The sequence below is a fragment of the Gorilla gorilla genome, chromosome 1 (genome assembly GCF_029281585.2).
Source record: "Gorilla gorilla gorilla isolate KB3781 chromosome 1, NHGRI_mGorGor1-v2.1_pri, whole genome shotgun sequence".
In the NCBI taxonomy this organism is placed as follows: Eukaryota; Metazoa; Chordata; class Mammalia; order Primates; family Hominidae; genus Gorilla; species Gorilla gorilla.
In genome coordinates, this window is record NC_073224.2 from 96,465,731 (window position 1) to 96,488,924 (window position 23,194).

The following is a 23,194-nucleotide window of genomic DNA, read 5'->3' on the forward strand; positions in this document are numbered from 1 at the left end:
TGTGGGATAATCTATTTTAATGAAACTCATTATATATATATTTACAAAAAGAATAAAGGAAAAAGACAAAAACAAAAATAGATATTACAGCTTAATAAAAAGTACAACTGAGCACTGTGGGCTGGAGGTGGGATACCCACCCGCAGCACGCCCACCCTAATGTGCCATCTGAGGGCCTGGAGAAAGGACAGTGGGAAGGAGACAGTAGGCTCAGCCCAGAGATGCCCCTGTCCTCAGGGGCTCAATGTAGTTTGACCCTGACATTAAACCTTTTATGTCCTTCCCAGTCAGGAAGGTGGCTGGGTACAGGGGTGGAGGTGAGGAGCAGAGAGAGGTACAGGGCAGGAAGGAAAAAGTAGAAGGATCCTGAAGGGCAAATTAGGGTGGGTAACTAGGGAGTTAAACAGGAGCAAGAAGCTTCTATTTGTAATCCCAAAATCTGGCATGAGTAGAGAAGGAAGAGGAAATGGGGAAGGGGTGATGGGAAAGGGGAGCGGAGGAAGGGAGGCAATTTATTTATTTCTCCCTGTCTCTTTTGGATAGTTCCACTCTTTTATGTTAATCCCAGTCTGAGACAGGCCCAGGGAGGTTCCAGTGACAAATTAGTGGTTGTGTCCCAGTGGGACAGATGCTCTAGGAAGTGAACTGCTGAGCTGGCAGGAAAAGCTGGGGTCCTCCTCAGTATGACACAGCTCCTGGCTCCCGGGGAGCAATGAAAAGGACATCAGCTTTGGCATTGATGCAGTAGGTGACGATGAGGGAGAAGATGAGGATGCCGAAGCCCACTGTCAGGGTGATCAACTGCAGGGGGAGGGAGGGCAGGAAAGGACAAAGGCATTCTCAGAACTCAGTGCAGTTTTTTGGATAATTGTTTGGGGTTTGGAACCATGGGAATTCGGATGCTGGCTCTAAGCACCAAGTATGGAATAATCATGGGCAACATCTCTCCAGCCTACAGACTTTGTCTCCCCATTTGAAAAGAGAAGTAAAGCATCTCTGTTCTTGCTTCCATCTTGTATTACTTAGATTTTAGGCATTTTGAAAGGAGGGCCCATGGCTTTGGTTCCCTTGCGGCACTTACATTACTGACTTGTGACAGGAGCTCAGTACATTAGACTGACTCATCCCAGCTGTGCCAGATGGGGAATGCCAGCCGGGAGTTGAAGCTGTGAAAGAGTTCTGGGATCCACAGGGGCTCTCCAGAATGAACACCTACTCAAACTATCTGTGAAGAAAGGCCTCCTAGCCGGGTGCAGTGGCTCACGCCTATAATCCCAGCACTTTGGGAGGCCAAGAAAGGTGGATCACCTGAGGTCAGGAGTTTAAGACCAGCCTGACCAACATGGTGAAACCCATCTCTACTAAAAATAAAAAAAAATTAGCTGGGTGTGGTGGCACATGCCTGTAATCCCAGCTACTAGAAAGGCTGAGGCAGGAGAACTGCTTAAACCCAGGGGACGGAGGTTGCAGTGAGCTGAGATCGTGCCACTGCACTCCAGCTTGAGCAACAAGAATGAAACTCCATCTCAAAAAAAAAAAAAAAAAAAAAAGGCCTCCTAAGGGAACATGCTGGCTGACCAGGGACAGATTTGCAGTAGGCTTTTGCTACTAATGTGGGGCAAATGGGAGATGGAAAGGGCTATATGACACAAGAAAGCAGAGAAAGAAGTCAAACAGATCCCTGCCACCTACCCCCCTGCCCCATCTCACCTCAAGCTCTTTGCTGGCGATGAGAAATATCCGGGCACGGATATCTTTCCAGCGGCTCTCAGTCCATGTAGAGTATTCAGTAGAGCTCCACTGACTCAGTTCAAAGGCAGGAGACAAGGCCCTGGCTAATCGTGCAGTAGAACGCACACACCGGGGGAGTCGGTCCGTCTCATTAGAATGCAAAGGGCCCTGGACCCATGAGTACTCATACAGCTGCACAGAAGATGCGCCACAACACACGGCTAGGGTGATCCTCTTCTCACTCGTTCCCTCTACCCTCTATCAGTGCCATGCTCTAACCAATTGAGCTAACTGGCTGCTGTCCCTTTACCCTTCAGATGGTCCATTTTCACCCAGGCTTTTCAACACCCAATTGCTGAGGACTGCATCTCTCCACCTCTCCATCCCAATCCCCTGGGTCTAACTAGGTCTAGAAGAACCTCCAACTTTCCCAAGGGAAAAGGGCCCCAGGGCACTTCCAACACCCACCACCACTCACATCCTTGTTTTCACTTGGGACTTTACTTGGATCCTGGCACTGCTCTCGGGTGAGGTTGACCACCGTGCCAGTCAAATTTGCCAAGGCATACTGTACAACATAAGTGGTGTTGGTGGGGCTGGAGACAGCGATGTAATGTTGAAGAGGCCCGTCACCTGAGTGCAGACCAAAGGGAAGGGAAGATTTGGTGGGTGGATGGTGGGTGAAATAGGAAAAGCCCAAGATTGGCAGCAGCCAGAAAGAAGGGCAATGGAAAAGGATCCATCAAATATGAGAAGAAAGAAAGGAAAACAGGGGGTAAGAAAAACAGAGAGGAAAAAGAAAAAAAATAATAAAGGTTAAACCAAAATGACTTTTTCTCTATCCCTTTCCTCAGCTAAGGGTCCCATTCCCACACCAGATGCTTACCCAAGTAGGACCTTAGGTCCTGCCTGAGGATAGACTGGAACCATGAGTTGTTGGCTTTAATCAGGAACCCATAGAGCAGGCGGGTAACCTAGGATTGGAACAGTAAAGAGAGAAAACCCTGTGACTTGAAGGGAGCCCAGGGAAAGAATTATCAGTGGAGACCCAGTCATGGGGCAGGAACCAGACTGGCCAGATAGACTGGAGTTGGGAGACAGTGGCTGGCTCATAAGATGCAGATGAGGCCCACCCAAGAGCTCTCTGGGGCATGAGGCATTCTCACCGGCATCAACAGTCATGTGGAATTCCAAGGTTTGGGACACTAGGGCAAGGGAGGATAGGGACAGCTTGCTGTGTAAACAGAAAGAAGGAGCTAGGGCCCATCTGCTTACCGTTTGGGGATCAGCCTGAACTGTGTCGCTGAAGTTGGTTCCTCCTGCAAGCTCATACAGAGCACGTCCCAGCACCGTGGCCACATCTGCCAGGGCCTGTGGTAGGTGAGCAGGGGGCTGAATGGCCCACCTCTCCTATCCTCAAATGCTAGCATCTTCACTGTGTGCCCCAGGCTCCCACCCAGCCTGGCTCAGTGCTACCTTGGCAGTGTCTGTTACAAAGTTCAGGTCCTCTTCAGGGCTCAGCCATTCGGGATAGCTCACATTAATGTTCTCAGCAGTGTCGTAAATACTCTGGTAATATCTGCCAGGAAAGCCGGCATGAGGCTTGGCTACATTTAGCCAGGGCTCTGCCCCTTTCCTCCCTCAAATGCTCCTTATGCAGGAACTCAGTATCTCATTTTCAGCATCAGAAGAAAGGGGTGAGAGACAATCAGGATCCCATATTGCAGAAGGTGTGGAGAACAGGGAGGTAGGAGTGAGGGTGAGGTGGTTAGTGAAAATTAAAGACTTTCCTGACAGACAAGGTAGAAAAGCTGAATGAGCTCAGATCTTTAAACAAGGGAGAGACTCTTCTACATCATTTGGGCTGGAGATATGGGGGATGGCTAAGATGATTTTCAGAGAACTCTGCCATATATCATGAGATCAGTTGTATAACTGTTCCAATGAACATTTATATTTAGGGTGGCTGGGAGCAGGAGGTGATTAGCAGGTCTTAGGATCAGGTCTGCTCACTGATATATAAGAATACACTGATAAAATCACCATGATGATCCTTATGGAGCCCCAAGGAGATAGATCTTAAAAGAGAGGCTGAGCTCCACAGTCTTTACCATCAGTAAATCCCTGTCCCACACAATGTCAAGTCAGCTACATAATCAAATCCAAAATGTGTTCAAATGATGAATCTTCACTTGCCCCAAAGTGGTACAAGGATAGCTTTAGAGAAGACAGCTGACCCTAAGTGCTAGGACGGTCACTCCCCTAAATGAATGAGAAGGTGCTACTTGGCTGGGGTCAGAAATAGAGCTCAAGCATTTTCACTATGAAACTCATTTGGCCCTAGGGAAGCTTGGCAATCCAGCCTGAGTAAGAAGTCCCCTGTTATCCAAGGCCTCAAGTTAGGAGCAGTTAAAGGGTAACCTGGACCAAGAAAGAGGTGACTAACAGGGCCTTACTTTGTATCTCTGGAGCCCCATCAGCTATAGGAGGCACTTTTACCCTCGCACTGAACCATGGCCATCTACCACATGGCAAGAACATGGTACATTTCACAGAGTATGAATACTGTTTCTGGCACCTCTGGGTGAGTTCCAGAGAAGGACTGCTTTCTGTCCTCTAGCCAAAGGGCCCCCATCATCCTTCCCATGCTTGTGTTTGAGGTGATGCCCTCTGCTGGCAGCCCTGAGGAACTCAGGACACTGGAGAGCTAGGGAGCAGTGGAACCATAACCGAGGATTGTTGACAGTAAAGGGCTAAGGGTGAGGATGAGTTTCTAAGATGAATATCCAGTCAAACAAATAAGGGTTTCAGTTCAGATGTGAAAACGCCACTGAGCAAAGAATACAGATGGACCTGAAGTTCTGGAGGGGGTAGTGTGGGAAAGCGGAGGGCAGTGACCTTCCTCCCAGACTGCAGAATAGACTCTCTTCAAGAATGAAGAGGGTGCAGGGCCAAGTGATTCTTACTTGTTATGGAAGGCACCAGAGTGGTCAGCCAGAACAACGCCAGAGATGTTTCGAGCTCGAAGAAATCGCTGCAGGGAAGATGGTGGGAGAGGCTGGGACTGATTTGGCCTCCTGAGGATGACAGCAGGGACACCAGCACCACTCTTCTCCAATGTGGCCAGGAGATCCTCCACCTGGGGGGTACGAGGGAGATTAACTGATGGGAGGCTGGGGGATGGGAAGCAGGAGGTCTCTTTTAGGCCTGAAATGCTCTATACTTCAAGTCCCCTGCTTGGGGAGCTACCCTATCTCTAGTAGACCTTTATCCCTCAAGCCTTTTGGGACCAAGGCTCTCTGAATTTCCTGTAGCTTCCACCATTCTTTTTAGAGTTAGAAAATTGGGGCATAAAGAAGAGACCTTTTTTTTTCATATTTATAAGTAAATTCTACTGTCTTCAAGACTCTGCTTTATCCTCAGTGGATGCTTCACTTATTATTTATTGTGCAGAATTGAAGGGAGCAAATAATAATAGAAAACTGCGTGCTGAATGCCAAACAGATAACCAATTCTTTAAATGCTACAGGAGTCCAGAGCAGGGATGATGCTGAAGGCTGGAATTGCAGAAAGAGGACCACCTGGAAAAAAGCAGACCTAAAGGTGGACCTAGAGGGAAGGGAAGGTTTTGAACAAGCAATGAGGAAAGTGGAGGACAAGTTGGGCAGCGAGTGTGACACAGCCAGGACTTGGGCAGAGCAGCCTTGACAATTGGACCCATGGGGCAGCAAGGCAAGAAGGGAGCTAGTCACTCACCTATCCTTAATGGGCAGTGGTAGTCTGCTAGGCAACAAATGATCAGAGAACTACCCAGTCCAGGGAACCAATGGAATGTCACTGAGCTCCTGATTCTTCCCAGCAGCAACAACAGCTGTGGTGTTCATCCTTTGGCCAACACCCAATCCAATCCTGTCTCTTACCCTGTCTCACAGGCCCTGGGGGTTGGTGGAAACAGGGCAGGGGTTGGGGTCTGTATTCTGAGCTGTAGGAACAGGAAATGAGGGGAGATGCTCAGGTTACCTGGTTCCGTACAGACTCATTTTTCTGAGAAACAGGATCTGTGTGCATCCAAAGCTCTAATGAAGTTCTTAAGGCCACCTGGGGGGAGGATGAAGAAACAACACTTATAATCATTCTCCTGTTCTGGGCCATGCCTAGGGGATAGAAGTCAAGGGAAGAGGCGGTGGTTCCTGCAGTTAAGACCGCAGAACAACAAAGGAGGAAGATTTAATTAAAAAGGAAGGGGCTGGGGGACATGCCACATACCTGTCCCAGCTCCACAAATGAGTCAACATTCTCTAACTGCACAGGAAACTTGCCCTTCTCCATATCGTAGACCATCCTCGAGCTGCCAATGTAGTCAAAAGTTTCCTGAGAGATGGAGGTAGGTGGGAGGGGGAACAGAGATTCCAAAGGGTTAGGAGAGCCTCGAAGGCGGCCAGATCATCAAAGCTGTAGGCAAGACGACTATCTCAGGTCACCTCAACTGCTAGTCAGCTTACAGTCATGTGACTTTCGGCTTCTCTTGGCCCCACCTCCCAGCTGTGACTATCCCTCATATGTATGTATTACAAGACTTCTCAAGCCCAGAAATGGGGAAAGTAGCCTTAGTAAAGGCCTAAGATGAACATCAGCTATTATGTGTCTGCTTCTTAACGGTCCCCCACCTCCAGTGACTCAGCCACAGATGCTGTTCCCTTATTCTAGGGCTGTGGTCCTAGTGATGAGAGTCAGGAGCCTAAGGGCTCCTGGATGGAGATAGCAGTAAAGGAGTCCAGAGAATAAAAGTAAAAGGCTGCCTCCAATATATCTTATCAGTGGAGGAAAGAGGGGGCTGGTTACATACCAATTCAGGGTGTAAAAGCTTCCTAAAAAGAAGGAATCTTAGCTTCCTAAAATGGAGGAATCTAAAGGGGAGACACATGTAGACACATCCAGAAGCTCTGTGCTGGTTAACAACTTAGGTCAAGTACTGAGGTCTTCTTCAACCAGTAGCCACTCTCATCTTTACTATCCTCTTTCTTCCCTGCCACTGCACCCCAGCCAAAGAGCCCTTACCCCTTGAAAGAAGACAAACATGACATTGCGGGGCAGGGTGGTCACATCAGGTGCCTTTTGCAAAGCTTCAGCAGCAGCCAGCTGGGTGACAAAGGAAGCCACTGCGCTTTCAGCCCCTGGGGCCACATTCCAGAAAAAGGAACGACTATCCAGCTAGGTACAACAGAAGAAAAGTCAGGGGATATATACTTTAAAACTGGCCCCAAACCTCCTTTCTTGCTCCAGTCAAGAGAATATACCTGTCCTGTGGCAATGGAGACAATCCAGGAGTCCCACAGCCCAGATTCCTCCCCATTTGAGGCTTCCCAATTTAGCAACTTTGAAATCTGATATGCTAGAGCGGGGCCTACCAGCTCTTTTTGTGCCAGCCCTGCCCATCCTGATCAGAAGCCAACACTCACCCGGGTGGCAGCAACCACAACCCTGTCGTCAGGCTTTAATGTCCCAGTTGTATTTATAGGCTTTAGCATGCTCCACACATTGTAATCAGACAGGGGGTCACAGACGATTTCTAAGCAGGACACAAACAATGAGAGATCAACAAGGCTAAAGGAGAGGGTAGCTATAAAGGCAACATTGGAAATCTCTGACCAGTGCTCCACGGACTCTAAGTCATTTTCTCTACTTCCAACAGTCCGAGGTTGGCTTCTCTGCCACTATCCACTTTAGGAACAAGCTGTCTAAATTTTTCAGAATTGTTTCTAGTTCTCCCATGCAGAGCTCCTTCATGGTGTCTACTCCTTCCCTATTACAGTCTCTCTAACATTCCCTGGCCTGGTTCCACTCTCCCTCTGCCCCTTATTCCATTACCCTCATGGTTCGGATCTGCCCTACCTGGGTTGATGCTGAAGGTGCTTTGGATGGAGCTGCGCCGCATGCAGGTGGCAGTGCTGATGACAGCATGCATGTGTGAAAAGAGCTGCATGGCACACAGTGGGAAGGTTGGTGCTGAGCCATTCTGACTCAGGTTGTGATCTTGATAGCACTGAAAGGGGAGATGGACCCCACTGAGACAGCTAGTTTGTGGAGGCCCTCCCTTACATCCCAGAAGGAGGAGGGCCCAGTTCCATCCTTTTGGGATGGAGCCACACCCTTTTCGGAGACATTTATCCCTGAGCTATAGTTATCCTAGAACCACCATAGGATCTATAAGGTCAAAGAAAAAAACTCATCAAGAGTTACAAAGGGTTGCAGACTCAGTGGTTTAGCTGGAGATGAAATTATCCCATTCCAGATGGCCTGGCCCAATTTGAAGCTTCAGCCACTGAAAAGATTCAGTGTGGTCTGATACAAAGAGCACCAAACTAGAGATAGGAAATCAGATATGACACAGCTTGGAGATCAACTCACCATGCAACTTTGGACAAATCTCTTAACTACTCTATGAGTCAAAATGGAAATACTAGACCAGAATTAAGGCATATTAGAGCTAAAAAGAAGCTCAGAAATTACCAAATTGAATTTCTCAATCTCTAATCCAATGCTTTTTTTTTTACGATACTAGTGGTTCTTAACCTGGGCTGTGTACCTTGTTTCATATTACTCTTTCAGATATTCTTTATATTTTCTTCTAGTCTAAAAGGCTTTAATGCTGTAATATCAGGTAGGAGCAAAATGTGGGGAAAGAATGTGAGAAAAATAAACGTCTTGGTTCTTTTTGGAGCAACCGTCTTTCAGCAGGTGTACCAGAAGAATGAGCCACCCTCCAAATAGGAGAGCCTATAAAATAATCCCTTTCTTTTTTTTTTTTTTTTTTTTTTGTGACACAGGGCCTTGCTCTGTCACCCAGGCTGGAGTGCAATGGTGCCATCTCAGCTCACTGAAACCTCTGCCTCCCGGCCTCAAGTGATCCTCCTGTCTCAGCCTCCCGGGTGGCTGGGACTACGTGCACACACCACCACACCTGGCTAGAAAAATAATCTAACTGGAATTGCTAGGAGCTGGCAGTGTCATTACCTGCTTGATGACTTTGGTTTCATTTTCATCTTCAAGAAGAAAGATGGGGAAACTAAAGTCTTCATAAGCCAAACCATTGCCCAGTGAGTTCCACTGTATTTCTCTGCAGTGAGCAAACTCTGGCCCATAGGAATTGGAGTAAACACCTGAAGGGAAGGATGGGGAATAGGGGGACTGGTTACTGGGACTCCAAGTACTTAGGAACCAGGTGACGGCAGAAGAATCTTTCAGTTGGGACTAAGAGTTCAAAAGGAGGTGGTGACTCAAAGAAGTAGGCATGAAGTCTATTACCATCCACACTAAAATAGAAAGACAATGGTATCAGGGAGTCTTAGGCTGTAAGATTAGGGATGTGAACACGTGACAAAAAGAGATAATGCCAGGTAAGGCAAAGGAAGGGGAAGCAGGAGAGGGAAGGGATGAGCAGCAAAGACAAATAAACACTATCCCCTGTTTGGGAGTCAGTTACTGACACTACACACAGACACAAACACATATACATCCCTCACAAAGACGTAAGACTGAAGCAACAGTGAGCCTTAGGTGACAGTAGGCTCTCCTGATCCTTTGGGACACTTACCAAACCCATCATTTGGGCACTGCACACTAGGAGAGAAGCCTGAGGCAGGACTGGGCTTGGTCAAGGACACTGCAAGACCAGCAATTCGGCTGGTTCTCCCTTTCAGCTTCTCCATTAAATCCCTGGAATAGGAAAGGAATTCCATGAAGGAACACAGGAAGGTATCAGACAGCCTGACATCCTGCCTGCAGGATGGAAACAAATGGGGAACTAGGGGAATCAAACTGTTGACTTATTTCTTCCCTTTCAGTCTCTAAATTCTGAGTCTGGACAATGATCTGCTCTAAAAAGTAGAGCTTTAGTGAGTAAGGACCCCAGGGAGGGAGGGGAGGGATGCCCAGGGTTACTCAGGGCCAGGTAAGTGAAATTTAGCCCTAAGCTCAAGATCATTTCTTTTGATGGTACACCTTTCCTTCTGAGGACCACCCTGCCCTCTCCCCTGACCAGGCCAGGGCAGCCAAGGGAAGTTTTCACTAATAAGTGTGAGGACTGTTCACTGAAACTTTCCCTCTATGGATGTTTTCCCAGCAGATACATCTAGTTCTTACCTGGTAAAATGCTTGCTCTCCAGCAGAACCATGTAAGGGGGGTTGGGGCCATCAGTCAATACCCACTGTAGGTCCTCTTCTTTCTCTACTACGTGGATAACCCCCGTGTCTCCACTAATTGAAGCTGCCAGGACAGAATGAGTCAAATTAAAGCTCCCATAGTTAACAATTCTGACTTTGCCTCACTGATTCTGCGTATCTTTTATCCCCTAAAGATGTCACAACATATTCGGGTGAATACAGGCACCTCTAGATTTGAACTGAAAAGCTGTTGCCCCAGCTCCATCTGAAGGTTATCAGGAGGGAATGGAATATAAAAGAGCACAAGAGGACTCATTATATGCCAGAAAGGTTCTGTGAACTTCATTTTTTTGCCCTCTGCCCTCAACCTTATTTAGCCGTATACATAAGATTCTACAATAGACACCAAAGTTTTCAAACCTATATTTTCTCTAGGAAATGCCACTAAATCTCTAGCTCAGGGTTTTAGCTTTGAATCTTCCTTTGTAAAAACACATGCATACATGCCCTTGGCCTCAGGAGCTTTCCTGGATCGTCATTCCTTTTGCCCTTTTTGGGAATGACTTTACTTGCTTCTGGCCGGTTTTAGATGAAGTTAATCAAGAACTCTGAGGTTTCTAAAACAGAGCTTCCCAATTGATAAGCCTCGAATGGATCAGAGATGTGCTCTCATTGGTTCTCCTCATTCCAGGAAACCTAGGGTTTCCAAAGTCACCTCCAGCCAGAAGCCTACTTATCATTTACCCCAGGATGCCCTGAAAATATCACCCATTTCTCTATGTGCCAGGATGCCATACAAATAACATTTTCTATGTGTCTCATGACATGATAAAGATTGGGAAGCACTGTATTAGAGGATGGATGACCCAGAGTCCAGAATACTTTGAATTCTACATAATTCAAGGCATTAGGTAATACTCCTTAAGTCCCCAGTGATCTGTGTGGAGATATCCTAGGGTCTCCCTGTGAGTCTTCTCCCTACAGAAAATTGGATATGTTATTCATCAATTATTTTAGACCAGTAGTTCTCAGCCCTGGCTGTATATCAGAATCACTTTAGAGTTTTAAATGCCCTCTCAGCCTCCCAAAGTGCTAGGGTTACAGGAGTGAGCCACCATGCCCGGCCCTTGCCACAGCATTTAAAACATGGGAAAAGGAACAGGTAGTGTGGCAACTAAAACATATATAACTTCGGCCAGGCACAGTGGCTCATGCCTGTAATCCCAGTACTTTGGGAGGCCGAAGTGGGTGGGTGGATCACTTGAGGTCAGAAGTTCGAGACCAGCCTGGCCAACATGGCGAAACCCCATCTCTACTAAAAATACAAAAATTAGCCAGGTGTGATGGCGCACACCTGTAATGCTAGCTACTCAGAAGGCTGAGGCAGGAGAATTGCTTGAACCTGGGAGGCGGAGGCTGCAGTGAGCTGAGATTGTGCCACAGCTCTCCAGCCTGGGTGACATAGTGAGACTCTGACACACACACACACAACACACACACACACACCCCAAAACTTCAACTCCAGGGAGGACAGGAAGAAGACAAACTATGATACTGGACTGAAAAAAACCTGGATTCTAATCTGGGTTCCAACTAGTAATGGTGTAGTCTTAAGTAACTTGCTTATTTTCTCTGCGCCTTCAATGAGGTTTTCTACCTCTATTCATCTCATACTGTGTGGACAGACGAAAGAAGGAAGAAAGGATAGAAGGAGGGAGGGAGGGAAAAGAAACCTATTTAAAGCCCCCTTTGAGAACTTTAAAGCGTCTAAGAGAAGCAGAGTATTATAATCAGAAATCAAATCTGGGTATCACTTTTTTCTCCTTAGTTTTATCATGTTAGCTACACTAATTAAAAAGGGCGGAGCCTGCTCAGAAAAGACAAATATGACGAAGTAAGATTTGGAAATAAGTAGGTTGAAAAGGAACCAAGATCTTAATGAGGAAGTGGCCACAGTCCCGCTTACCCCCACTTGTTTCTCTGTACTGGCACGTGGCTTTACCTCTAGAGGCTTTGCTTCCTACAGAGCTGTTTTAAGAACATAGAGTAGAATGACTCTAGTTCCCAAAGGAGAATGACTTATTCCCAAAGGAGTTTTCTTAGAGCCTAGTTACAAGAGGTTGGGGTCCTGGCCTTCTGTACTTTATAGTGAGGTTCCAGCAAGACCAGCAGTCTGATCTCAGCCCACCCTGGACCTAGCTCTCTTCTACCTACAAACCAGTTCAGAAACTAAGTCCAGAGGGCTGGGCATGGTGGCTCATGCCTGTAATCCCAGCACTTTGGGAGGCCAAGGCGGGCAGATCACGAGGTCAGGGGTGCGAGACCAGCCTGGCCAACATGGTGAAGCCCCGCCTCTACTAAAGATACAAAAAATTAGCTGGGCACGGTGGCACGCGCCTGTAATCCCAGCTATTCAAGAAGCTGAGACAGGAGAATTGCTTTAACCTGGGAGGCGGAAGTTGCAGTGAGCTGAGATCATGCCATTGCACTCCAGCCTGGGTGAGAGGGCGAGACTTCATCTCAAAAAAAAAAAAAAGAAACTAAGTACAACAAAAACTTTATTTGGGGCTGTTTGGAACCAGTCAACCTACTCCCAGTGCTTTGTATAGCAGGGACATGGGACAATTAACAGATACTATAGCTCAGGGAAAGATGGCTAAAAAAGTAGTAACTGCTTCCACGAACAAGTCCTTCACTTCTCAGTGTCCCAGTTTTCTCTTATCAAATTGGAAGAAGGCTTCAGGAAATTATACAGCACTTTTGAGACCACCCTATTTACCTAGCATCATCAATAAACAACTATTAAGAGGTATCTGACTTTCAGCTTTATGCAAGTATTCCAACCATTATTCCAGGGGTAAACTGAAATTCAGAGGTGATCAATTTGATGATGAAGAAGCCAGTATCAGACCCCAAGTTTCCTGCTTATCTGCAAAACTACATTCTGACAGAGCTATTGTCCATGGGAAACAAAATCTAAAGACAGCAGGTTAGCCTTTAGATTACTACTTTTCCTGCCCTATGATTTTGATAGTTTTTAAAGCCACAGTGTCATGGCACCTTCTTTTTGGAACACACAAAGTGTAAAAATAAACGGGCAGTTGAATTTAAGGAAAAAAAGTTTTAAAAAAGGATAAATAGAATGCTTCACTAATTCCTCTTGCAATTATTCGGCATTTTCTTTTTTTTTTTTTTTTTTTTCAGACAGTGTCTCACTCTGTCACCTATACTGGAGTACGGTGGCACAATCTCGGCTCACTGCAACCTCCGCCTCCTGGGCTCAAGGGATTCTCCTGCTTCCGCCTCCCGAGAAACTAGGACTACAGGCATGCCACAGCAGCTAGCTGGCTAATTTTTGTATTTTTAGTAGAGATGGGGGGTTTCACCATGCTGGCAGATTGGTCTCAAACTCCTGACCTCAAGTGATCCACCCGCCTTGGCCTCCTGAAGTGCTGGGATTACAGGCATGTGCCACTGCGCCCAGCCTATTTGGCATTTTCAGTGCCTTCTCTTCAGATAGTTCATTGCCTTTAAGAAGCCCATTTTGGTTCCAAAAAGTTCAGAGTGCAAGTGATGACTGGACACCATAGAATATGAGACTTTTTTCTCCCTAAAAAACAGTATAATAGGGTGGTTAAGAGTGCTGGCTCGGCTGGGTGCAGTGGCTCATGCCTGTAATCCCAGCATTTTGGGAGGCCAAGGTGGGTGGATCACTTGAGGTCAAGAGTTCGAGACCAGCCTGGCCAACATAGTGAAACACCATCTCTACTAAAAATACAAAAATTAGCTGGGCATGGTGGCAGGTGCATGTAATCCCAGCTACTCAAGAGGCTGAGGCAGGAGAATCACTTGAACCTAGAAGGCAGAGGTCACAGTGAGCCGAGATCATGCCATTGCACTCCAGCCTGGGGGACAAGAGTGAAACTCCGTGTCAAAAAAAAAAAAGGCCTCCCAGCTTAGTGCTCGGGCCACCAGATCCTGGCATCATCACTTATTACCAGTATGATCTTGGGAAAGTTACTCAACTTCTTTAAGTTTTAGTTTCATCATTTATAAAGTGACAATAACAGTAAGACCTATTTTGTGGGGTTGTGGTGGGGGTTGTATGAGATGCAGATGTAAAAAGCTTGGTATGCAGCATTTACTAAATGTTAGTTCTTATTAATTATCTTGCCTAGCTTGACAGACGGTTATCTGTAACTGCCTACATACAGTCCAATATAAGTGTCAAAACTCCTAAGCAGGACATGGATGTTACTTAGTATCTAGGGCACAGACAAATGTCAATGTCCACAAACATGAATCCATCTCAACTCACACTGGCAGCCAATCTGATGAGTGGCGTTGAGCAGGCGAACACAGGGAGCTGTTTTATTTAAGGGGATATATATCTTCCTCTCCACTGAGTTTCCCCTGCACAAACCTGATCGGAAGATAAAAAGTGTTAGAAAAATTTGAGAGACACAGGTACTAGCTTCTATCGTGTCATTAACCTGATGTATGGCTTGGGTAAATCATTTAATATCATACTTTCTAAAATGAGATTAAAGTCCATTCTTCTTATTTCTTGGGCACACACTTATCGTAACAGATACATGTTCTACATGGCACCCAGCTATGTGCCTCAAAGGGTTATTACAAATTCCATGTAGCGCCATTGACAGTGACACTAGAAAACTTGGTCAAAGGAAAGGTGTTTGACCTTAGATTTGCCAGATTCTGGTTGCACAGGTGATCACACTTCTGCTTGTATATCCTATATGTATATTACTAATCGGTTAATACAAAGGTGCTAGGCTAAGAAAACTTTCTGAGGCATTTTTCCAAGAGTGTGAACAGAATTGAGAGAAACCTTACGACATACACGGGTCAGTTAATTTAACATCAGCAGGTCATTTGTGTGCCCACAGTGTGGGGCAGCTGTAGTTTCTCCTTTGAGGATCCTTAAAAACAATGTGAATTGGGGGAAGGCACAGTCATAGTTATATACAGGCATTTGCATTTTAGGGCGTGACCAACTAAAAAGCCATGTATCAGTAAATGAACGCGTATCAGCAAACACTTAAGTACATTATAAATGCCAAAAGTTCCTTGAATCGTTACTTCAGGGTCTTCACAGTTAAGAGTACCCATATCCCACCTTATTCTTGCTTTACTGATAAAAAAAAAAAAACCCGAGGCAAGGCACGGGGACACAGACTTAGGATGTAATCAACAGAGGAAGAAATAAGAAATCCACCTTTTAAGCGCCGCACAGCACCCACAGAACAAGATTGCTTTCGTCTCAAAAAGTCTAAACGCGAGGAAGAAAGCTAACTTTCACACCTGTTCCTTTCGACTGTGGGGTGGGTGGCTGGGGTTGTGGGAAAAACGAGACATCTGGACAAAGTGGGAGAGGGTCAGGCTCGAAGTCCAGGAAGAGGCCTAGAGAAGGGAGTGAAGCGACACGACGTGCTGCGGGGGAGAAGGGACCTTCAGGTCCAGGCAAAGGGGGAACTTCTGTCGTGGGAACGAAAAAGAAAGAGGATTTACAGGGTGGGGGGACAGAGGGGCAGCAGGAACCAGAAGGGAGACAGTGGCGGTCGCGGCGGGGCCGATCCGAGAGTTCCCCTTAGAGAACGGAGCTCACGGGCGGGGAGGCCTCACCTGCTAGTAGGACGCAGAAAGACAGAAGGCGAAGGAGACCCCGACTTCCCGGGTCAGCCCCAGAGCCACCTCCTGCCGTAGCCATCCTGCCTCTCTGCTGAGCGGAAGCCCCCGTTCGGCTCCTGTCGGGTAGCGGCCTCTCTAGGCTACCACTGACACCGTCTCTGTGGCCCGGAGCCTAAGAGACCGGAAGTTCGTGTTTCCAGGCGCTTCCGGAAACCGCGGGAGAGGGTCGCTGACGTGGAGGCGTCCGAAGGGCAGCAGGGTGTGTCGGGGCTCGGATTAAGACATCGGAGTCGGAGACCTGAGAGATGCTAACCAAATTCGAGACCAAGAGCGCGCGGGTCAAAGGTAGTGGAGAATAAAAGGGGGAACATGGAGGTTGGATGTCAGGAGCGGCGCTGACACCGGGGAAGAGAAAATGGGTAGAGGTGCTGGTCGAAATGGGCCCACCAGACGGACCCGGAGGAAGACGGAGGGTGGGAGAGAGGTTGGGCCTGGCTAGCGGTTCTCCAGTCCCCTCTTCTTTGGTGTGTCCTTGGGCTTCGATTTACCTATAAAGTGGCTCCCACACTGCAGGGGATTCCTTAGACCCGCTCCCTGTTCTTTCTTCTCCCTTTCTCTCTTGGCTGTGCTCCCGATTTGTATTGTTCTGCTCCAAAGGCCCTGTGATCTGTTGGCTTTTTGATGACTGTGTTATATGGAGTGGCCCTGGGAACTGAGTCTCGATCTCTGTTACTCGCACCCGAGTCAGTAGCCTTTTTGGAGACGAGTAGTGGCTACCTCACTTAAGGAGGCCTTTGGCTGCAGCATCTCAACATCAGTGCCTCCATTCGGCTTTATTTACTACCCGGAAATAGTACTTGAGGCTTATAACCCCAGTAAAGTCTCAACTTGATAGAGTTGCCAGATAAAATGCAGGATACCCAGTTAAATTTGAATTTCAGGTAAACAATGAATAGTTTTTTAGTCTGTCGTTGCTTACCAGAAGTTCAAATTTATCTGGGCATCTCGTATTTTTATTTGCTAAGTATGGCAGCTCTAGAGCTCGAGTGTGGGTCGTTGGGGGTGGAGGGCAAATACTGAGATCGCAGTATTAGCCTCAGAATGTTAGAATGTGAAAGTCAGAGAAGTAAGGTCTCCGGAGACCTGGAAAAAATAGTGTCTAGAATATTTAGTGAGATGCAGCGTAACAAAGTGGTTAGGAACTTGGTCTTTGAAGTCAGATGGGCTTGCCTTGGAATCCTGAGACATCCACTAACAAGCTGTATGACTTGGGTGACTTACTTAATGTCTCTAAGTCTGTATTTCCTCATCTGTAAAATCGTCTTTTATAGAGAGAATTAAAATGAGAACGTATATGGAGTTTATTTATTACAGCGCCTGGTGTAGACTCAGTAGCTCAAAAACTGGAGGTTGTTATCAATGTGTGAATATGTTCTGAGCAGTTTCTAAGTCTCTTGGGAAACTTGACCTTGAAAGGTGGGTACCATTAAGAATTTCTGAGACCTGTATAGGTGAAATGTGAAATGGGTCTTCATAATCTTTCAGTTTTCTTTTGTGCTCCTAATTTCTTGCTGGGCAGTACAGAAGGAAAAACAAAGATGTCATAATATTTGAGGGCAAACATCCATTGTTGAGTGTACTTATATATCATAATTTAAAAAAAAAAGAACCTAATGGAAAAATAGACAATTTAGAAGAAAAATTGTAAATGTTCAATAAATAATTAAAATCGTTCCACCTCACTAGTAATGAAAGAAATGCAAGAAAAAAAAGTTAAGTTACTTTTTTGGGGGGAGGGTCTTAGATTTATAAAACAAAACAACAAATAGCTGATAACAGCCTGTGTGCAAAATGGGCATCTCCATAAACTTCATGAGACTGTATATTGATACAGTGTTTTTACATTTAAACTATATGTACTAAAATGTTAAGTGCACATATTCTATTCCTGAGCAATCTCACAGGTCTTTAGCCTAGAGCAGTAATAATGCAAATAGGCTAGATTATGTGTAGAAGTATCTTCAGTAGGCTCTTCTGATAGCCAAAAATTGGGGGACAAAATGCCTGTTAGACTAATATAAGTGTAGTACATTTGTCCTTGTAGTTAAAAAGAATGAGGTTATGTTTATATGTACTTTCATGAGATCCATATTATATAGTTAAGTGAGGAAGAAGTTTGCAGAACAACATCATAACGTGATCCCCACTTTCATAAAATACTAAAGCCTATGTCTATGTGTAACTGCATTAAAAATCTGAAAAGATACACTTCAAACTGTTAGTAGTTGTTACCTCTGGGGACTTCCATTTCCAGTCATGATAGAATAACAAGGGCCAGATTTACCTTCCCACCTTAACTATACAACTGAACAAAATGTATGAAACAAAGTTTCATACATTGCTCACAGATATTGGGCAACAGGCAGTGCAGGAAAATAATTCTCCAGAGAAGGCAAATAAACAAGGTGAGTCCTATGATTGTCGTAGATTACTGCCTAGAGAGTTTTTAGGCTTCAGTGAAGAGGGGAATCCCTTGGTCTTTCTGAGGAGACATAAATTTAGAGTGTGGGGAAGCAAAGATGGCTAGATTTTGTTGGGCAAAATACCGGAGAAGAGGGGGCTGCAGAGAGAGAGCACTAGAGATCTGCAGGATGTCCTCTCAGGTCTTTGTTTGAGTACTGATCTGCATGTGAGAAAACTATTCAAAACCTGAAAAAGGACCACTGGAAAGGAGAAGGCAGAGCAATCCCCAGAGTTCACACTAGTGAACTGAGACTAGTTCACACTGGTGAACTGGGACTAGTTCACACTGGTGAACTGGGACTAGTTTGTGTTCCTACTTGCCAGAAAGGAAAGACTTCCTAATATTACAGGGCTTCAAATAGAGACCTCAGATGGCTATTGCTTTAATAGTGGTTCCAGATTAAGCCTAGAATGAAGGCTGCTGTAGCCCCCCTGTAATAAAACCTAAAAGCAAGCCTTGAAAGGATCAACTGATTCCAAGTAACTTAATTGTATCCTAGAACAAAGCCCAAGAATATATAAAGGAATATGACAAAAATCTAGTACCAAACATAAAATTCACGATGTCTGGCATCCAGTAAAAAATCATCAAGCATGTCGAATGAATGAACCTAGGATTAGCCTTGATGTTTCTTTTTCTTATCAGAATTGACAGAAGGTGACATCATGGGGCTTAGTTAGCTCATTGTATCATTTTCTATTTTTTTCAGGGCTCAGCTTTCACCCCAAAAGACCTTGGATCCTGACTAGTTTACATAATGGGGTCATCCAGTTATGGGACTATCGGATGTGCACTCTCATTGACAAGTTTGATGAACATGATGGTGAGATATTTCTAGGAGGAAGTTAAAGGAGTATAAGTATTTATAATATCCTGGGGTATTTTAAGCCTTGTTTGACATGGATTCCTCTATGATTAAAGAATGTGGAAATGATAGAACTGAAAAATCCTGAATAGGAATCACCTTAGAGATTAGAAAGGATAGCTCTGTCTAACATACATTGCCTGCCTTCTCCACCAGGTCCAGTGCGAGGCATTGACTTCCATAAGCAGCAGCCACTGTTCGTCTCTGGAGGAGATGACTATAAGATTAAGGTACAGAGGGTCTGTCATAACTGAGAATAAAGGACAGAGGATGTGGGAAGGTTTGGGAATCATGAAAGGAACTGAAAGACAGGAAATTTCATTCATACAGAGCTCAGGCCTTTGACAACATTATCCGGAGAACTTACTCAGCAAACATTTATTGAATGCTTACTGTGTACCAGACACTGTTTTCTTTTTTGGGAATTCAAAAATAAATAAGAAATGGCTTCTGTTTTCAAGGAGCTCTTATTCTAATAGAGAAGATAAACATATATCCAAGTAATAGCATGTACAGTTTGGTAAGCGATATAATAGAGAGATATTCACAGTGAAATAGGAAAGAGCAGTATAGGTGCAAAGACAAAAGGCATGACACAGCTAGATACAGGGCAGCTGTTATTGGTTTTGTATGGAGAAAACCTGGAGAAATGGTGAGAGAAGGGACAGAAGATGAGAGGGGCCAGATCATGGAGTACCTGTTTGTGGCGCTCAGGAGTTTAGATGTTATCATGCAGATAACTAGGAGCCATTTGAGGAACTTAAATACAGAAGTGATACCAGATTTATATGTTTTTAAAATGATTACTTGGTGGTAATTAAAGAAAAGATTGGATGATTTGGGCAAGACTGGAGGCAAAAATACCAGTTAGGAAACCTGAGCTTAGGTAGTAGCATTTGAAATGGAGAGAAGGAGATGGATGTGAGAATTTAAGGAAATGAATCAGTGTGTCTGTTGGATGATGGCCAATAAGGAGAAATAAATGAGATGGCCAATAAGGAGAAATAAGGGCCAATAAGGAGAAATAAATGAGATGACTTTCAGGCTTCTAGTTTAGGTCACTGGGTAAAGGGGGTGTCATTAACTAGGAAAGGAAAATCAGGAGGAGATAGTTTTCTGGAGTGGAAGAGAATGGATAATGAATTCCATCTTGTCTCTGGTGATTTTGAGGGACCTAAGGGACAGTCTAGTTGAGGTGTCTGTGCTAGAAATATATTTGTGATTTGTCATCATGAAGGGAGGAGCCAAAGGAGAAGCAGTAGAAGATATTGCTCAAGGAGTACGTTGAATAAGAAGACAGACCATCATTTAAGGGAGAGAGAGGAAGTAGAGTTAGTATGGGAAACAGTGATTCAAGGGGTTCGAGATGAACCAAGAGGGAGAAGAAGCCTCTTGGATGCCAAGGAAGAAGAGAATTTTGGGAAGGAGAAAGCGTTTAGAATAAGATCAAGATTGAGAAATAACCTTTGAATTGCTTAATTTGGAAGGCCTTAGTGTGAAATGAGGAAGCAGACAGAATATAGGCAATTCTTTAAAGACAACTGACTATCATAATAGCAAAAGTTAGAGCCAGAGACTAGCAACCTATAAAAATAAATCAAAATTTCCTCTGTTTACTTCCTTTAGTTGTTTTCATTAAGTCTGTGTATCAAACCAAACCAGTGAAATTTAATTCATAAAAAGGTAAAGTCTTTTTCATAAGCAACTTCAAGAAGTTATATATTGTGATTATACCGCAGAACTTAGGTGATGGGAGTAAAGAGTGACAGCTGCCTACAGAGAAAAGAGCTATTAGAATTATAGGAAGGACATTTCTTTCTGTTTTCTAGTTTTTAGGCACCACATCCTGGGGCAATCAAAACTCAAACCACCTGATAGATCTCAAAAGCCCATAAGGATATCACCTCATTATAGTATTTTTGTATTTGTTATTTATAGTGATGAACATTGAGTATCAAGAATGGTTAATTTGGGATTCTTATAATCTGTTTAAAAAGGAAAAACTGGGTGTTAATTAAGAAAAAGTTTTCCCAAAATGACTAATATTTTGGAAAAGAAATTATCTTCCACTTATGAAATGTCCAGAATAGGTAAATCTATAGAGACAGAAAGTAGGTTATTGATTGTCTAGGGTTGGAGGGGTTGGGAGGAAATGAGAAGTGACAGCTAATGGGTATGAATTTCTTAGGGGAGTGAATAAAAATGTTCTAAAATGGATGGTTGCACAACTGTGAATATATTAAAAACCATTGAATTTTATACTTTATATGAATAAATTGTATGGTATCTGAACTGTATCTCAATAAAGCTGTTATTAAAACAAAGGAATTCTTTATTAGCTGGTAGGTGTGTAGTGCTATCATTTGGTGGGTTTTTTTGGTTTGTTTTTTGTTTGTTTGTTTGTTTGTTTGTTTTTTGCGATGGAGTCTTGTTCTATTGCCCAGGCTGGAGTGCAGTGGCGTGATCTTGGCTCACTGCAGCCTCCACCTCCCGGGTTCAAGTGGTTCTCCTGCCTCAGCCTCCCGAGTAGCTGGAATTACAGGCATGCGCCACCAAGCCCGGCTAATTTTGTATTTTTAGTAGAGATGGGGTTTCTCCATGTTGGTCAGGCTGGTCTTGAACTCCCGACCTCAGGTCGTCTTCCTGCCTCGGCCTCCCAAAGTGCTGGGATTACAGGCGTGAGCCACCGCACCCGGCCCATTTGGTGGTTTTAATTAATTTCTCTGATGACTAATAAACTTGAACATTTTTTCATAAAAAGGGGGATTATCTAGAAAAGTCATGTCTGTGGACCATCTTATTGCTTGCTATATCCAGATAAACGTAGCATTAGTATAATCCTCATTGACAAAGAGTAAGACAAGGAGCCCAGCAAATGGTCAGAGTATTCGTCTAAAACCCCTGTAAGTTTTTAAGGATTTACAGTTTTGGAGCTTGACTTAGGCCATTAAAGGAGTCAAGACATTTTGAAGCTAGAAATATGAAAGTTTAAAACACTGAACTCTATAAGGGGAAAAAAGTCAGTTAAAGAATAGTGTTTATGGTATGGTCTAATTTTTATGTGAAACTCTACTGTGTACATGTGTATTTATATGTAGCTGATTGAATAGATAGAGGCAAAGGTATTGGAATACCTTAACTTTTCATGTTATTCTTATTTCCATACATAATGCTTACTGAGCACTTACCTAATGTCAGGCACTGTGTTAGGTGGTAAGGGTATAGTGTTGAGCATGATGGACAAGAACCCTGCCTTTAAGGAACTCAGCATTCTTGTTTGGAAGATCATACTTTTGGATTGTCTGAATTTGTTATAGGAAATGATATTTTTATAATTTACTAAAGAAAAGTTAAAAATTAGAAATAGTAACAAGCTGGCCCAGATTGATTATAAACAAATATTAAAAAGAAATTTAAAAAAATTAAATAAAAAGAAAATGCATCTGGTCTCTTATTTTTGTACATTTTAGGGGATTTTCTGAATGAGGAAGATAAGCTATTTTATATTTATGATCCTGGTTTTCATGTCTTCAGTTGTGTTCATTGATGCCTAGTACTTTGGTAGTTGACTCATCTTCACATCTGAATATGATATTGTTTCTCTGCTTAGCTCAGGCTTACTGAGCAATGTAGTATTTTCCATGTAATAAGTTAAAGTCTGTTTGCTTGACAGGTGAGTACAGACCATATATGTATGGGCGTCGTTTGCCATCAAGTTAGGAGTCTAAGAAGCTGATGCCCTATATTATTGTTTCCCTTGGAGTCATGGTATCTATTTGTCCTACTTTTTTTTTTTTTTTTTGAGACCGAGCCTCTCTCTGTCGCCCAGGCTGGAGTGCAGTGGAGCGATCTCAACTCACTGCAAACTCCGCCTCCCAGGTTCAAGTGATCCTGCTGCCGCAGCCTCCCAAGTAGCTGGGATCACATCCGGCTAATTTTTTTTTGTATTTTTGTAGAGACAGGGTTTCCCCATGTTGGCCAGGCCGGTCCCAAACTCCTGACCTCAGGTGATCCCCCTGCCTTGACCTCCCAAAGTGCTGGGATTACAGGTATGAGCCATTGTGCCCAGCCTGTCATACTTTTTAAAAGTGATGGGTAAAGCACTTAAGGGGTCTATATTGAAGCCAAGAGCATAATTATGCAGTAGAAAAAAGAGTTTCAAATCAAGCCCTGGATAAATATCTCCTGCTATTAAATGCAGATGGCTTCTTCCCAAAGAAAGAAAAACTTTTTTTTTTTTTTTTTTTTTTGAGACTGAG

General features: G+C 44.4%; 2 protein-coding genes across 3 annotated transcripts in view; one reads left to right on the forward strand and one right to left on the reverse strand.

Annotated features, from left to right (window-relative positions):
- On the reverse strand, positions 1-15,702 carry NCSTN (nicastrin). Its single transcript, XM_004027701.4, has 17 exons — positions 15,541-15,702; positions 14,213-14,317; positions 9,874-9,997; positions 9,326-9,447; positions 8,746-8,891; positions 7,624-7,774; positions 7,191-7,300; positions 6,790-6,942; positions 5,998-6,102; positions 5,752-5,829; positions 4,698-4,870; positions 3,208-3,310; positions 3,007-3,102; positions 2,618-2,705; positions 2,210-2,364; positions 1,711-1,923; positions 1-801 (listed from the first exon to the last, which is right to left on the reverse strand). Exons 1-17 carry the CDS (start codon positions 15,623-15,625, stop codon positions 679-681), a joined length of 2,130 nt encoding a protein of 709 aa, XP_004027750.1. The 5' UTR covers positions 15,626-15,702; the 3' UTR covers positions 1-678.
- Positions 15,665-23,194, forward strand: part of COPA (COPI coat complex subunit alpha) — a 54,087-nt gene continuing 46,557 nt past the window's right edge. Inside the window, exons 1-3 of one of the 2 annotated variants that reach the window (XM_019025301.4) lie at positions 15,665-15,891; positions 18,780-18,893; positions 19,092-19,165. In XM_019025301.4, coding sequence (XP_018880846.1) covers positions 15,852-15,891; positions 18,780-18,893; positions 19,092-19,165 — 228 coding nt within the window. In that variant the 5' untranslated portion in view covers positions 15,665-15,851. The remainder of the gene's footprint in view (positions 15,892-18,779; positions 18,894-19,091; positions 19,166-23,194) is intronic. The other variant, XM_063693712.1, reaches the window with a different exon arrangement.